The sequence below is a fragment of the Chrysochloris asiatica genome, unplaced genomic scaffold, assembly GCF_000296735.1.
Source record: "Chrysochloris asiatica unplaced genomic scaffold, ChrAsi1.0 scaffold00146, whole genome shotgun sequence".
NCBI lineage: Eukaryota > Metazoa > Chordata > Mammalia > Afrosoricida > Chrysochloridae > Chrysochloris > Chrysochloris asiatica.
The window spans coordinates 8304973-8318177 of NW_006408664.1; the positions used below are offsets into that span (position 1 = coordinate 8304973).

At 40.6% G+C, this 13205-nt stretch overlaps 1 protein-coding gene across 5 annotated transcripts in view; it reads left to right on the top strand.

The window, feature by feature from the left end:
* The first annotated feature begins 5108 nt into the window (after positions 1 to 5108).
* Positions 5109 to 13205, top strand: part of SNAP91 (synaptosomal-associated protein, 91kDa) — a 214858-nt gene continuing 206761 nt past the window's right edge. For 2 of the 5 annotated variants that reach the window (XM_006870652.1, XM_006870654.1), the window contains exon 1: positions 6553 to 6715. In XM_006870652.1, the coding sequence (XP_006870714.1) occupies positions 6586 to 6715 (130 nt within the window). In that variant the 5' untranslated portion in view covers positions 6553 to 6585. Of the gene's footprint in view, positions 5671 to 5721; positions 5851 to 6552; positions 6716 to 13205 lie in introns of those variants that run through there. The other 3 variants (XM_006870651.1, XM_006870650.1, XM_006870653.1) reach the window with 3 other exon arrangements.

Here is a 13205-nt window from a genome sequence, read left to right on the forward strand (position 1 = left end):
CCTAAGTTTTTAGCTTAAATAGCTGTTTTTAGAACTTCTTTCCTGACATAAACATTTAATGCTATATAATTCCAGTAGGCTTTCTGCTGCCACAAAGATTTAAAGCCTCAGAAACACTATACAAGAACGCTGTTGTTGGAATTGACTCGACAGCCCTTAGCAACAACAGCAACAAATCACTGCTTTATGGGCACCTCATAAATTTCAATATGTTGTGTTTTCATTATCATTCAGTTCAAAACAATTTCTAATTTTTCTTGTTTACTTTGAAATCACCTATGTGCTATTTAGAATGTGTTAATTATCAAGCATTTGGGAATTTCCAGTTACTGTTCTATTAATGATTTCTTGTTAAATTCCACTGTTAAAAACACAGATTTGTAATTCTTTAAAAGCTATCCTGACTAGTTTTATGATCACAAATATGATCTAACAAATTTGGTCTATTATTATGAATTTTTAATATCATTTGAAAATAATGTGTATACATTCCTTTATTGGGTGGAAACGTTTATGAATGCCAATTAGGAGTGGAATTTCCAGTTTATTGAGGAAGTGCCATATCATTTTCCACAGTGGTTGTACCAATTTAAAGTCCCACCAGCAATAGATAAGAGTTCCAATCTCCCCATATATATGTGTGTGTGTATATATATATATATATAGAGAGAGAGAGAGCTCTGGTAGTGTAGTGGTTACGAATAGGGCTGGGAACCACAAGGTCAGCAGTTCAAAACTACCAGCTGTTCCGCGAAAGAAAGATGAGGCTTTCTGCTCCCCTAAAGATTTACAGCCTCGCAAACCCTGTGCAGGGTCACTATGAGTCAGAACCGACTCCACGGCACTCACAACAACAACATACATATATATATACTTCTCATATATGTTGTTATTGTTAAGTGCCATTAAGTTGGTTCCTGTATAGAGTTTCTGAAGAGTGACTGGTGGGTTTGAACCTCTGACCTTGTGGTTAACAGTCCAGTGCTCATACTACACAGCCATACCACTACCCAGTTGTTGTTATTGTTTTTAAGTGCTATTGAGTTGGTTCTGACCCATAGTGACTCTGTATATGGTTTCCAAGGAGTAGCTGGTAGGCTTGAATTACAAACCTTGTGGTTCAAACCAATTTTGCAGTCCAGTGCATTAATCCAGAGTGTCATACCAGGACTCCACCACTACCCTGTTGTTGTTGTTGTTAGGTGACATCAAGTCAGTACCAATTCATAGCAACCCTTTGAACAAAAGAACAAAACACTGGCCGATTCTGGGCCAACCTCACAATTGTTACCACACTTGAGCCCACTGATGCTGCCATATTGCCAATCCATCTCACTGGGCGTCTTCCTCTTTTTCTCTGTCCCTCCCTCCACCTTACGAAACACGATATCCTTCTCCAGTGACTGGTCCCTCCTGACAATATGTCCAAAGTATGAGAGACAAAGTTTGGTCATCCTGGCCTCCAAGACGCACTCTGGCTGCACTTCTTCCAACACAGATCTGTTGGTTCTTTTAGCAGCCCTGAACACTTTTAATAGTCTCCTCCAACACCGTAACTCAAAAGCATCAATTCTATGTACTTCCTTATTCACTGTCCAGCTTTCGCACACATATGAGGTTATTGAAAATACCATGGCTTGGGTCAGATGCACCTTAGTCCTCAAGCTGACCTCTTTGCACTTCAACACTTTTAAAAAGGTCTGTGCAGCAGAGACCTAAAAATAATTACAAGAACAGACATACGAACATCTATGTTCATTACAGATATATATATATATGTGTGTGTGTATATGTATATACATACATATGGAGTCCTGGTGTGGCACAGTTAATGCACCAGACTGCAAAGCAGTTTGAACTGCAAGGGTGGCGATTCAAGCTCACCAGCTGCTCCTTGGAAACCCTATACAGGTTTGCTATGGGTCAGAACTGACTCGACGGCACTTAACAAAAACAACATATATGTATGTATATATATATATATATATAGTGAAGTACCCCATCAGTGATGAATTGGGTAAGCTAAATATGGCACATGCATATAATGGAATAATATCTGGCCAACTGGTTGGAAGAGATCCATATTTGTGCCCATTCCAAAGAGAGGTGACCCAATGGCATGCAGAAATCATCAGACAATCTCTCTGATAACCCATGCAAGTCAAGTTTTACTAAAGGTAATACAGAAACGGCTGCAAGCATACATTGACAGAGAACTTCCCAAGGTTCAAGCTGGATTCAGAAGAGGCTGTGGAACAAGGGATATAATTGCTGATGACTGATGGATCTTGGCTGAAAGCAGAGAATATCAGAAAGATGTTTACCTGTGCTTTACTGAGCACGCAAAGGCTTTCACTTGTGTAGATCATAACAAGCTATGGACAACATTGCGAAGTATGAGTATTCTGAAACACTTAATTGTACTCATGAGGAATCTGTAAGTGGACCAAGAGGCAGTTGATTGAACAGAACATGGGAACACTGAATGGTTTAAAATTAGGAAAGGTGTTCAACAAGGTTGTATTTTTTCACCATACTTATTCAACCTGTATCTGAGAAAATAATCTGAGAAGCTGGGTTCTAAGAAGAAAAATGTGGCATCAGGATTGGAGGAAGACTCGTTAACAACCTGCGATGATACAACCTTGCTTGCTGAAAGTGAAGAGGACTTAAAACATTTACTGATGAAGATCAAAGAGCACAGCCTTTGGTATGGGTTGCATCTTAATGTAAAGAAAACAAAAATCCTCACCACTGGACCAATCAACAACATTCTTATCAGCTGAGAAAAGATTGAAGTTGTCAAGACCTTCATTCTTCTTGGATCAACTATCAACACTCATGGAAGCAGCAGTCAAGAAATCAAATGACGTATTGCATTAGGCAAATATGCTGCACAAGACCTTCTTAAAGTGTTGAAGAGTAAAGATGTCAGCTTGAGGACTAAGGTGCGCCAAGCCATGGTATTTTCAATAACCTCATATGCATGCAAAAGCTGGACAGTGAATAAGGAAGACCGTAGAAGATTTGATACTTTTGAGTTACGGTGTTGGAGGAGAATATTGAAAGTGCCATGGACTGCCAAAAGAACCAACAGATCTGTGTTGGTAGAAGTGCAGCCAGAGAGCTCCTTGGAAGCCAAGATGGCCAAACTTCGTCTCTAATGGTTCGGACAGATTGTCAGGAAGGACCAGTCGCTGGAGAAGGATATCGTGTTTGGTAAGGTTGAGGTTCAGAGAAAAAGAGGAAGACCCCCAATGAGATGGATTGGCCAAGTGGCAGCATCGCAGGACTCAAGCGTGGCAACAGTAGTGAGGTTGGTCCAGGATCAGGCCATGTTTCATTCTGCTGTGCATAAGGTCGCTATGAGTCGGTACCAACTTGATGACACATAACAATAACCACAACAACACAATCATAAAGAACAATGATGTGTCTGCAAAACATTTTATAACATAGATGGACCTGAAAGGAAGAATGCTAAGTGAAATAAGTCAAGTATATTAGGACAATCATTGTATGTTATCTCCTATTAAAAAAATAAGAATAAAAATATAGAGACCAATGCTCACTGGTGGTTACCAAGGAAAGGAGAAGAAAGGTGGAAGCACACAGTGTTGTTATTGTTGTTTAGTGCCATCGAGGTGGTTCTGAGTCATAGAAACCCTGTATAGGGTTTAGATAATGGATATATGTTATTTTTGGTGATGGGAAAAGCGGCACTGATTGTGTATGTAGTGAGCACAATGTAACCAAAGTAAATGATGTCTCTAAGAAGTACTCAACAGGAAAGGATTTCTGTTATAAAGAATTCAATATATTTGAGTATAATAAGATGGCAACAACTATAATAAAGACAAAAATGTGTTTGATCAGATATGCATGGGTAGAAGCATATACACAAGTAGCCGTAGCTGTATACAGTGGTATGAATAGATATATGTATGTATGTGTAAATAAAATTATGTGTGCATAGGCACACATAATCATTGAAAGCAGAAATAGGGATTTTACTACTCAGATATAACCAAACACCTTCCAAGACTGGCATTCTGAGTTTGATGACTAAGGACCATAGTCTCATGTGATAACTTAATTAACTGGCATAAAATTTATGTTCTGTATCCTAGTGTTTTATAAACTTTCACTCTTTTTGTGTGATTGTTAAATACAAAATTGCTCTCTACTCACTCAGAGTGAAAGGATAAGATGGTAACCAAAAGTTCAAGAAAAAACAAATCTACAGGATGGATAGTCAAGAGCCAAGACTTCATCTATCCTGAGATCAGGAGAACTAGAGTGTCTCTCTACCACCACTTACCATATTCTGACAGGATTAACAATAGCTGGCAGAGAGGCACACAAAATCTAATTACGTGTAAAATTAGTGTTCTACTTAAAAATCATCTTATTAGACAAAGGTCAACATCTTTTCTAAAGTAACTATGAGAAGATAAACGGACAAGGAAACTAGAGTCTTGAAAGTAGAATTACCAGAACACAATTAAAGAGAGCATAGACACACTGTGAAATTTTTAACTGATACCACTGGACAGTTTGCGTGGTAATTGTCAACTCAGAACCTAACGTGTTGAGTAAGCTTTCATCCAAAACACAATAAAATATTTTCTAAAACAAAAAAAGTTTTATTCAAACTCATTGGCAAAGATTACCTTTTTAAGGGTGTATAAGAGTTTCCCCCAACACCTATAAATAATTATTGTCAAACGTTATCTGGGACTTGATTAATGGCTTTGCTAATTATTCGTCCCTGCAGCAGATTTTGGTATCCGTTTGGCTAGAATCACTTCCCAATGGTTACTCAGACAAGAAGAGGAGCTGAGGTTGTGGAGGACCTTCAGGTAATGGGTGTGGCTTACTAGTGAAATCTGACATTTAAAATCGCCCAGCCCATCTGGGCCTCGGAAGCCTTTGACAGGCGTGCGTGTAAGAGACAGAGTAAGGGGGAGAAGGGGCTGCGTTCTACCAGGCAACCCGCGACGACGCCCTTGCCTTGGCCTTCACGGAATAAAACCTGAGGCGCCTACTCGCCCTACTGCGCCAACGCCCCCGCCGCCTCCAGCGCATCCTTCAGTTCTCAGGCAGGTGTGCACGCTCCCTTGCGTGACGGGTGCTGAGCTAGCGGGCGGCGGGACTGCTGGGCGCCTCGCAGGGATGGCTATCTGTCTGGGTGTTTATCTCTCCCCCTCCTTCCCTTCGTCCCTGCCGGCGATGCTCGTGCGCGACGCTCCCTCGCCTCTAAACTAGCTGCTCCGGGGGGCGGTGTGTGTGAGTAGTTGGGAGGGGGCCGCTAGGCGCTCCGCGGAGGGTTCGCTCGGGTTTGTCCGCCGTCGTCACCTGACTCTTCGGAGGAGCCACAGCTGAGGTGGGGGCGGGGATGAGGACGCAGCGCGGAGCGCTAGAGAGACGCGGCGGTGCTGGTGGCGGAGGCGGCGGCGGCGGCGGCGACAGCGGGCGGGTACTGACTCCTGGGGCTGCGGGCGGCGGGCGCAGGGACCACGGAGCTGAGGGCGGGGGCAGAGTCGGGGCTGGAGGCGTCGCACCTTGGGGCACCGAGTCCACAGGGCCGTACACACCCACCCGACGCGTCTTCCCTCTGCGGCCCAGGGTCCGCTCATCCTGCGGCGGGCCGCGCCGCTCCTGGGGTGGGTTGAGTGCGCGCGTCCGGGGCTTGGCGTGCTCCGCAGCACCAAAGCCGCTCGGGGATCCGGAAAGGATAATCCCAGGGCTCGGAGAAGGGCAGCGGCCGGGTGACAGCTTCGCAGCGCGCTCAGGGGCGGGCGGGGGCTGGGCTGGGCTGTCAGCCGTCTCTGCTCTACACCGGGAAGGGTGAGGCGCTTGGAGACTTCCGCGCCTCCGCAGAACCTCCGAACAGTCCCTGCGGCGGGAATTTGGGTACGCTAAGAGGGGGGCTTGGCGTAGGGCCTCGGAGACCAGGGCGAACGAGGCAAGAAGGGCTCGCAAGGGCATAACATGGCGCAACGCTAGGATAATCGCCGCGACCAAGGGAGGACGAACCTATTGCTGCAGTAGCGCGAGGAGGAGAAGGGAGGCAGCCAGGGCTGGGTATCCGATTCATTCTCCGAAGCCTGTGGGGCTGCCAGGAGGAAACGCTGCGGCGGTGGGAAGGTGGGACGTGAGCTCCCTGTGAGCGCGGCACTGGGGGGATTGCCTTGAAGTACCCTAGGGCTTCTCCGACACTTGGGGATCAGGTTGCAGGGAAAGTGCTGATTGACAGGGGGGCGCAGGAGAGCTGAAGCGGGTAGCATGAGGGTGAGGAGGTAGGGCGGGTACGGCTTCATAATGTTGGGACCTGACCCCACTCTGGGGACCAGTAACGGCCCTCTCCTGCCCAAGACCCCATGAACCGTGTCATCGGAGCGGGGTTAGCACGTTGCTGGCTCTGGGAGGTGGTCCCAGGGCGGGGACAGGAGGAGAGAGCCGCCGTGTGGCGGCAGGAGGCAAAACCTAAGTGCTTGGAGGGTAGAGTCTGCGGATTAAAGTGGGACCATCTCCACTTCTTTTCTGCAGAAGAGGAGGCCTCGGTAGTCTCGGCCGGAGAAGATGTCGGGCCAAACGCTCACGGATCGGATCGCCGCCGCTCAGTACAGCGTGACAGGCTCCGCTGTGGCGAGAGCGGTCTGCAAAGCCACCACTCACGAAGTGATGGGCCCCAAGAAAAAGCACCTGGACTGTAAGCATCTCTTTATATAAGCCGCACACGAGCACGGCAGAGATTCCCAGGCTATCTATCGGTGGCTCCACCTGGTCTTGGTGACGATAATACTGCAGCCTTGGGAACTCCCAGCCAGGCTGCGCCCCCCCCCCCCCCCCCCCCCCGCCCCAGTCGCCTTGTGCCCAGTGTCGCCTTGTGCCAGATCTGAAACCCTTTCTCTCCCTTTCTATCTCTCCTACTGACTTCCAAGCTCTTGGTGGAGAAAAAAAAAAAAAGGATATATTAATAATATAAACTACCAAGAAATTGTACACTCCTTTTCTCCATCCTTTCCCCCTCCCCCCAGATTTGAGAAAATCAGGGGTTGCACAGTCATAACCTAGAAAAAGATGAATTCGTGGAAGGTCATACTTGTCACCCTAGTTGCTTCCTAAATGCATTTTGGATAGTTCTAAATTAGTCTCCTTTAGAAGTGTTGCTGCTGAGAAAGCTTTGTGTGTGAGTGTGGGTGTTATATCACCACACCAAACTGAAATAAATCCAAGCTATTGAAGGAGGAAATTGAACTTGATAGATAATGATGATTTCATTTTACACACTCTCAGAAATGCTGGATGGAATGACTTTGCTGTGGTGACAAAATGGATGTACTTTCCCAGCATTTGAGATGGTGTAATTTTAGATGAAAACATTGAATTCATAGTAATTTTTGCATATTTGTAATTTGATGGGGAAAAATACTTTATTCTGGTTTGGGATTTATATCTTTCTGACCTAAGTGTCTTACTTGATTAGCATAGTACATATTTTGCTGTTGTAGGAATAGGAACATTTCGTAAAAGGCTGTCACGTGTTCTGGGTAGTGAGGTGTTCTTATAAGTAAGGCTACATCAGAACACATTCTGCAATTGCTCTTCAGTCCTTTTGACTTGCTTAGAATCTTGTCTCTTGTTATCATATTTGCTGGGAAAGGTCAGTGTTGAGCTGAGGGATACAGGTATAACCATACACATTTCCCCATCTGGCTCTCTTTGCCCATTTTCTGGTGTTCTTTGCTCTAGGCCTTCCCCAGTGTCTGCCTTGTGCAGCTGAGTAAATGACACCAGTGCTAGTACTGATCCAAACCTAAGCCAAGCTTGCTGAGGCTTACAACTAGACATTGTGAGATTGTCTAGCCTTTGAGGGCGGTTGTTTCATAGAATGGAACGATTTTGCTTCTAGAAACGTAGCTGATGGGAATACATCATTGCTTGTTTGTTTTTTGTTTTTGTTTTTTTTAGTGAGTTTTAAACAAAATTTGTCGATTAGAGTATCATGTTATATATGCAGTACAGGATTAGAAAGGCCACCAGGACCAGGGCACCTAATAGAACTGGAAATTATAAATTCATGACCAGCTCGTTTTGCTGCAGCGTGCTGAATCATTTAGTCATCTTTCCATCAGTTTCCCCATCTCTGGAAGGATGACTCATTTCTTAAAGGTGTGTATCAACCTAACAAATCCTTATAATTAAGAAGCTAAAGGCTATGGATTTATTAAATACCATAAAAATAATCAGTCCCTTTAGTTCAGAGAACATTCACAGGTTTGAACATTTTCCTTGAATATAATTCACTTAAAGACTGATCTTTACAGATCTAAATATCTATTCACCTTAATTCTTTAGATATTAAAATGTTTAAATATTTTTTTTTTGCAGGGAAGAAACATTTTTCAGTATCTCTAGCAAATTAAAAGATACAAGTTAAATAGGAGTTGGTATTGAATTATTAATATGAATAAATATAATAGCTAAATATTTATTGAGCAGTTACTATATGTCAGGCACTGGATTTTACATTATTAATTATGTCCACTTAACAGGTGAAGGAACCATTGTTTAGGGAGAGTAATTAACTCTCATAGCTTTTAACCATGGCACTTAATTACCAATTATGGTTTGTTTAATAATATTCTCGACTGGAAATGGGGAAAGGAACTGTACATTAACTTGAATTGTCTAATCTCAAAACATCCCCAAGTTTATGGGCCTTTGTGTGGAATTGAGCATCACAACCCCCACACATATTGCAATCTCCATTGTATACATGAAAAGTTTAAAATTCTGTCACTTAAAAAAATGAATACCACACCAAACCCTGAGGAGTATTAGCTAGGAGTTTTTCTTTTAACATTTTGCTCTCCGACAAGTAAAAAAATTAATTATCTTCCACTTAAAAGTAACTTTTTGGTAGAATTTGGAAAAACAGGTACCATGTTACTAACACAAGGGGGCTTCAAAAAGTTCAGGGAAAAATTCCACTATCTTATAATTACATTTTTCCATGAACTTTTTGAAGCACACTCAGAGATTTTATTCTAAGAATTGATAATCTGGAAAGCCTGAGTAATTAATTTTAAATTTATATATATTATAAAAAGGCAGTTTTGCTCAGAATTCCTTGTAAAGTTCCTTTAAACAACAGTAATTTATTTACAGGTTTTCAATAGCCACTAGTTGTAAAAGTGAGTCACATCAATTATTCAAATGTGCAAACACTTAGTTTCCTCATGAACTCTGAAGAAATCTTAAGTAGTCAGTGTTTTAGTTTTGAAAATATTAAATATGATTTGGGAGGTACAAATGTAGAATTGGGAATTTGAAACCTGAAAAAACATTTCAATTTATAATAAATATGATTTGTGTATATAAGAAGAGAGATAATGTAAGAAGAGAGATAATGGTTTTATGATTTTCAGCTAGAAATTACTTTAAAATCATGGGTTCAGAATCTTAATGTATTGGCTAAAAATATAAATTTTTTCTCTTCAGATTTATAGGCCAAGAAAATTATTGTTATTAATTACAGTGACTTATAAAATGATGCATAATTTTTATATAATTTATGTTGCTGTTACTGTTAAGTGCCGTCGAATTAGTTCTGACTCATAGTGACCCAGTATAGGGTTTCCAAGGAGCGGCTGGTGAGTTTGAACTGCCGACCTTGCCGTCCAGCGCATTAATCTGCAGCACCAGGATTTAAACAAATAGTTTATTAACATTAAGGGGCAGAATTACGTATGGTAAGAAAGTGGAGATAAAGAGACAAAGTATATATTACCAGATTTAATTCTTTCTTTCAATAACAGTATGTTTTTTGGAGGAAAAACATATTCAGAAAAGCATCACTATAGTTAGCAGATATATACTAAATTTAAAGAATCAATCTTAATAATCTAAATAAGGATTGTATATTTTAAGATACTTTTGGATTAAGTAAAACTTTTATTCCGTACCCTACTCTTCTGTATGGAATTGACTCCACAGCAGCTAACAACAACAATAATAAATATGATAATGCTGCCCTTTCACATGAAGTTTAAACAGATTGCTTATATTCATTTATATTGTTTTATTCTGGATAAATCTCTGTAGTCTCACATCCAGATTACTCAACAAGTATGCTGTTTCTTTTTTGTTGTTGTATTTTCTTTCTTTTTTTAAAAAATGTTTTATTGTGAATTATGTGATCGTTTGAATGGGAGAACATTAGCTTTACATTAATCCTGTCGTATTCTCTTTCTTGGTTGCAACTGCTTTCCACTTAAGTGAGTTTTCCAATTTTTTTAAATTCAATTTTGTAGTTGGTGGCCTAAAGGAGAACCCACGTCCAACAATAAAGTAGTAAGATCTAATAGTTTATTGTCTACTTTCAGATACTGAGGGCACAACCAACCCATGTGCTGTGTCAAGGTTAAAAAAAAAAAGGAGGAAAGAATAGGGTTGGCTTAAAATAATACTTACAGGGAGATGTATAAAAAGTTTTGCAGCTCTTGTATAAGATTTGTTTCAGCTAATAGTCATTGTGAATGACTTCTATATATACAGCATTGTTTATCTTATTTTAAGTAATCAAAATTCTAATGTAGAATTTCTGTTGTCACCAAACCAAAATTTATACAAGCCAAACTGGTTATAAGTAATTTCACATTTTGCCTATTTTAAATCTCTTGAGGGTTTTTAATAGTAAACATTACATTGCTGTTGTTAAGTACTGTAGAGTTTCTGAGAAGTGCCTTGTGAGTTTGAACCACCAACCTTACAATTAGTGGTTTTTATTCTACAGTGCCACACCAGGACTCCATAAGAAGTATACCCTTGAGTCCTGGTGTGGCACTGTAGGATCAGTACTGGGCTGCTAACTGCAAGGTCAGCAGTTTAAACCCACCAGCTGCTCCTTGGAAATCCTATACAGGGTCACTATTTGTCAGAACTGACTCAACGGTATTTAACAACAACAATAAATATGATAAACACATTCTGAGGAGTACAAAACCAAAAGAACAAACCTGTTGTCACTGGGTCAATTCTGACACATGGCGACCCCATGTGTTACATAGTGTAACTGCTTCCTAGGGTTTTTTTGTGTTTTGGCTATAAGCTGTAGTGTAGCAAACCACCAGGCTTTCTTCCATGGTGTGTTTGTCATTGTTTTGTTGTTTTTTATTTCCGAGGAGCGTCTGGTAAGCTTGAACCATTGACCCTGCATTTCAAACCGATTTTGCAGTCTATCACATTAACCCTCATCACCACACCAGGTCTCCAGGGTGTCTCTGGGTGGGTTCAAACTGCCAGTCTTTAGGTTAGTAGTCAAGTGCCAACTTATTTGTGCCATCCAGAGACCTTGTTAGAGGGCTACTGGTGTTCTAATGATTCCTTTCCTCCCAAATCCAGAAAGACTGAGATTTTCTTTCTTAGGAGACTTATCTGGTAAAGGAAGGAGGAGGTATGGCCTATGTTTATCTGTTGAACAAAATGTTGATACTACTTTTAGTTCATTATTGGGCACATAGAAGTTTTAAATCAAAGCAAATATTGTCAAATTGCCATGCAATTTCTAATGCTTTAATTTTATTCATAAAATATTAACAAAATAGTAAAAAAAAATAGGAATTAATATGGAATGAAAGTTTAAATCTAGGAGTTAATTTGCTTTTTGTAAGGTTGTTTAATACATATAAAATATACTTTGATTTACAGAAATACTATTTGCACACTAATTCAATGGATGTATTTGTGCTAATACAGCTTATATGTAATATAATATTTGACACTTAAAGGTGCTGAAAAATCAAAAGAATAGGCAAAGCGTATTTTATAAGATTTAGGGTAGCAATGTGTAAAGTTTACTGAGCACTAGGATAGCTATCAAAATGAGAAGTGTACTAATTTGATGTAAATATTTTTTACCTTGCCTTCAGTTGTACTCATTAACTTTTCAATACTACGTGTTAGTATCTCAGTACACCTTTTCACCTTTCTATCCCAAGACACACTCTTTTCCTTCCTTTGCATGTCCAGTTCACTCTCTACAAGGACAAGTAGAATTTATTCAGAAAGACCCAGTACAAATGTGGAGATGGTTTAGACCCCGTTGTATTATTTTTTAGGCAGTTAAAAAGATGGGGAAAATATACTTGTAAAATGCATTTAAGCCAATTAGCATTCATATCATAATTCTGTAATGGATCCCCTCTGGGTGGTCCTGTGACTTTCACAGACAATGATTAGTATTCCAGGAAGAGAAGAGAGAAAAAGAGATCATGTGAGGTTTAAGGATTGGCAGGAGCAGGGTAAGCAGAAGTGCAAAGGATGTTAGAGGCTAGGCAGGAGCATGCTTTAGAAATGTCATAAAGGCAATGGAACAGGCCTTACATCAACCAGTAAGAATTTTCTTCTGGATCTTTTTACTTTCTTATTTCCAAAAGAATCTCTTTTTGTGGCACAATTTTAATTAAATGTACTATATTTGGATCACTTAAGATTGTTTTCCCCTAATAGTAATCAATGTGGTGGTTGTTAGTGCCGTCGAGTTGGTTCCAACCAATAGTGACCCTGAACAGGGTTTCCAAGGCTGTAAATCTTTACGGGAGCAGAAAGCCTCATCTTTCTCCTGCGGAGCAGCTGGTAGTTTCGAACTGCTGACCTTGTGGTTCACAGCCTGATTCGTAACCACTGCGCTACCAGAGCTGTGTAGTTAGTAGATACTAATTGTTAAGTGATGATGACAACTCATGACCACACTGAATTTCCAAGGAGTAGCTGGTGAGCTTTAGCTCCTGACCTTTAACTGAAATTCCTGTATCACCACACAAGGACAGTAGATGTTTAGAACCAGAATAAAATGGGTAATTCAAATTGATTTTAAAAAATTAATTTACTGATCAATTAATATTGATCAGTAAGTATCATTCAAATAAAGTGTGTTCAAATATGGAACACACACATGAGGATGCTTCAAAAAGTTAGTGGAAAATTGAATGAAACTATAATTGAATTATCTTTGTGTATGTGTGTGTGTGTGTGTATGTAAGTGTGTGTATGTATATACATATGTATGTATGTGTGTATGTATACACACACACACATACACAAAGATATGCATACTTATACAGAGAAAATTTTATTATCTTTTGATTCCATTTTCCACAAATTTTTTGAAGCTCCTTATGTGTGTATACATACAC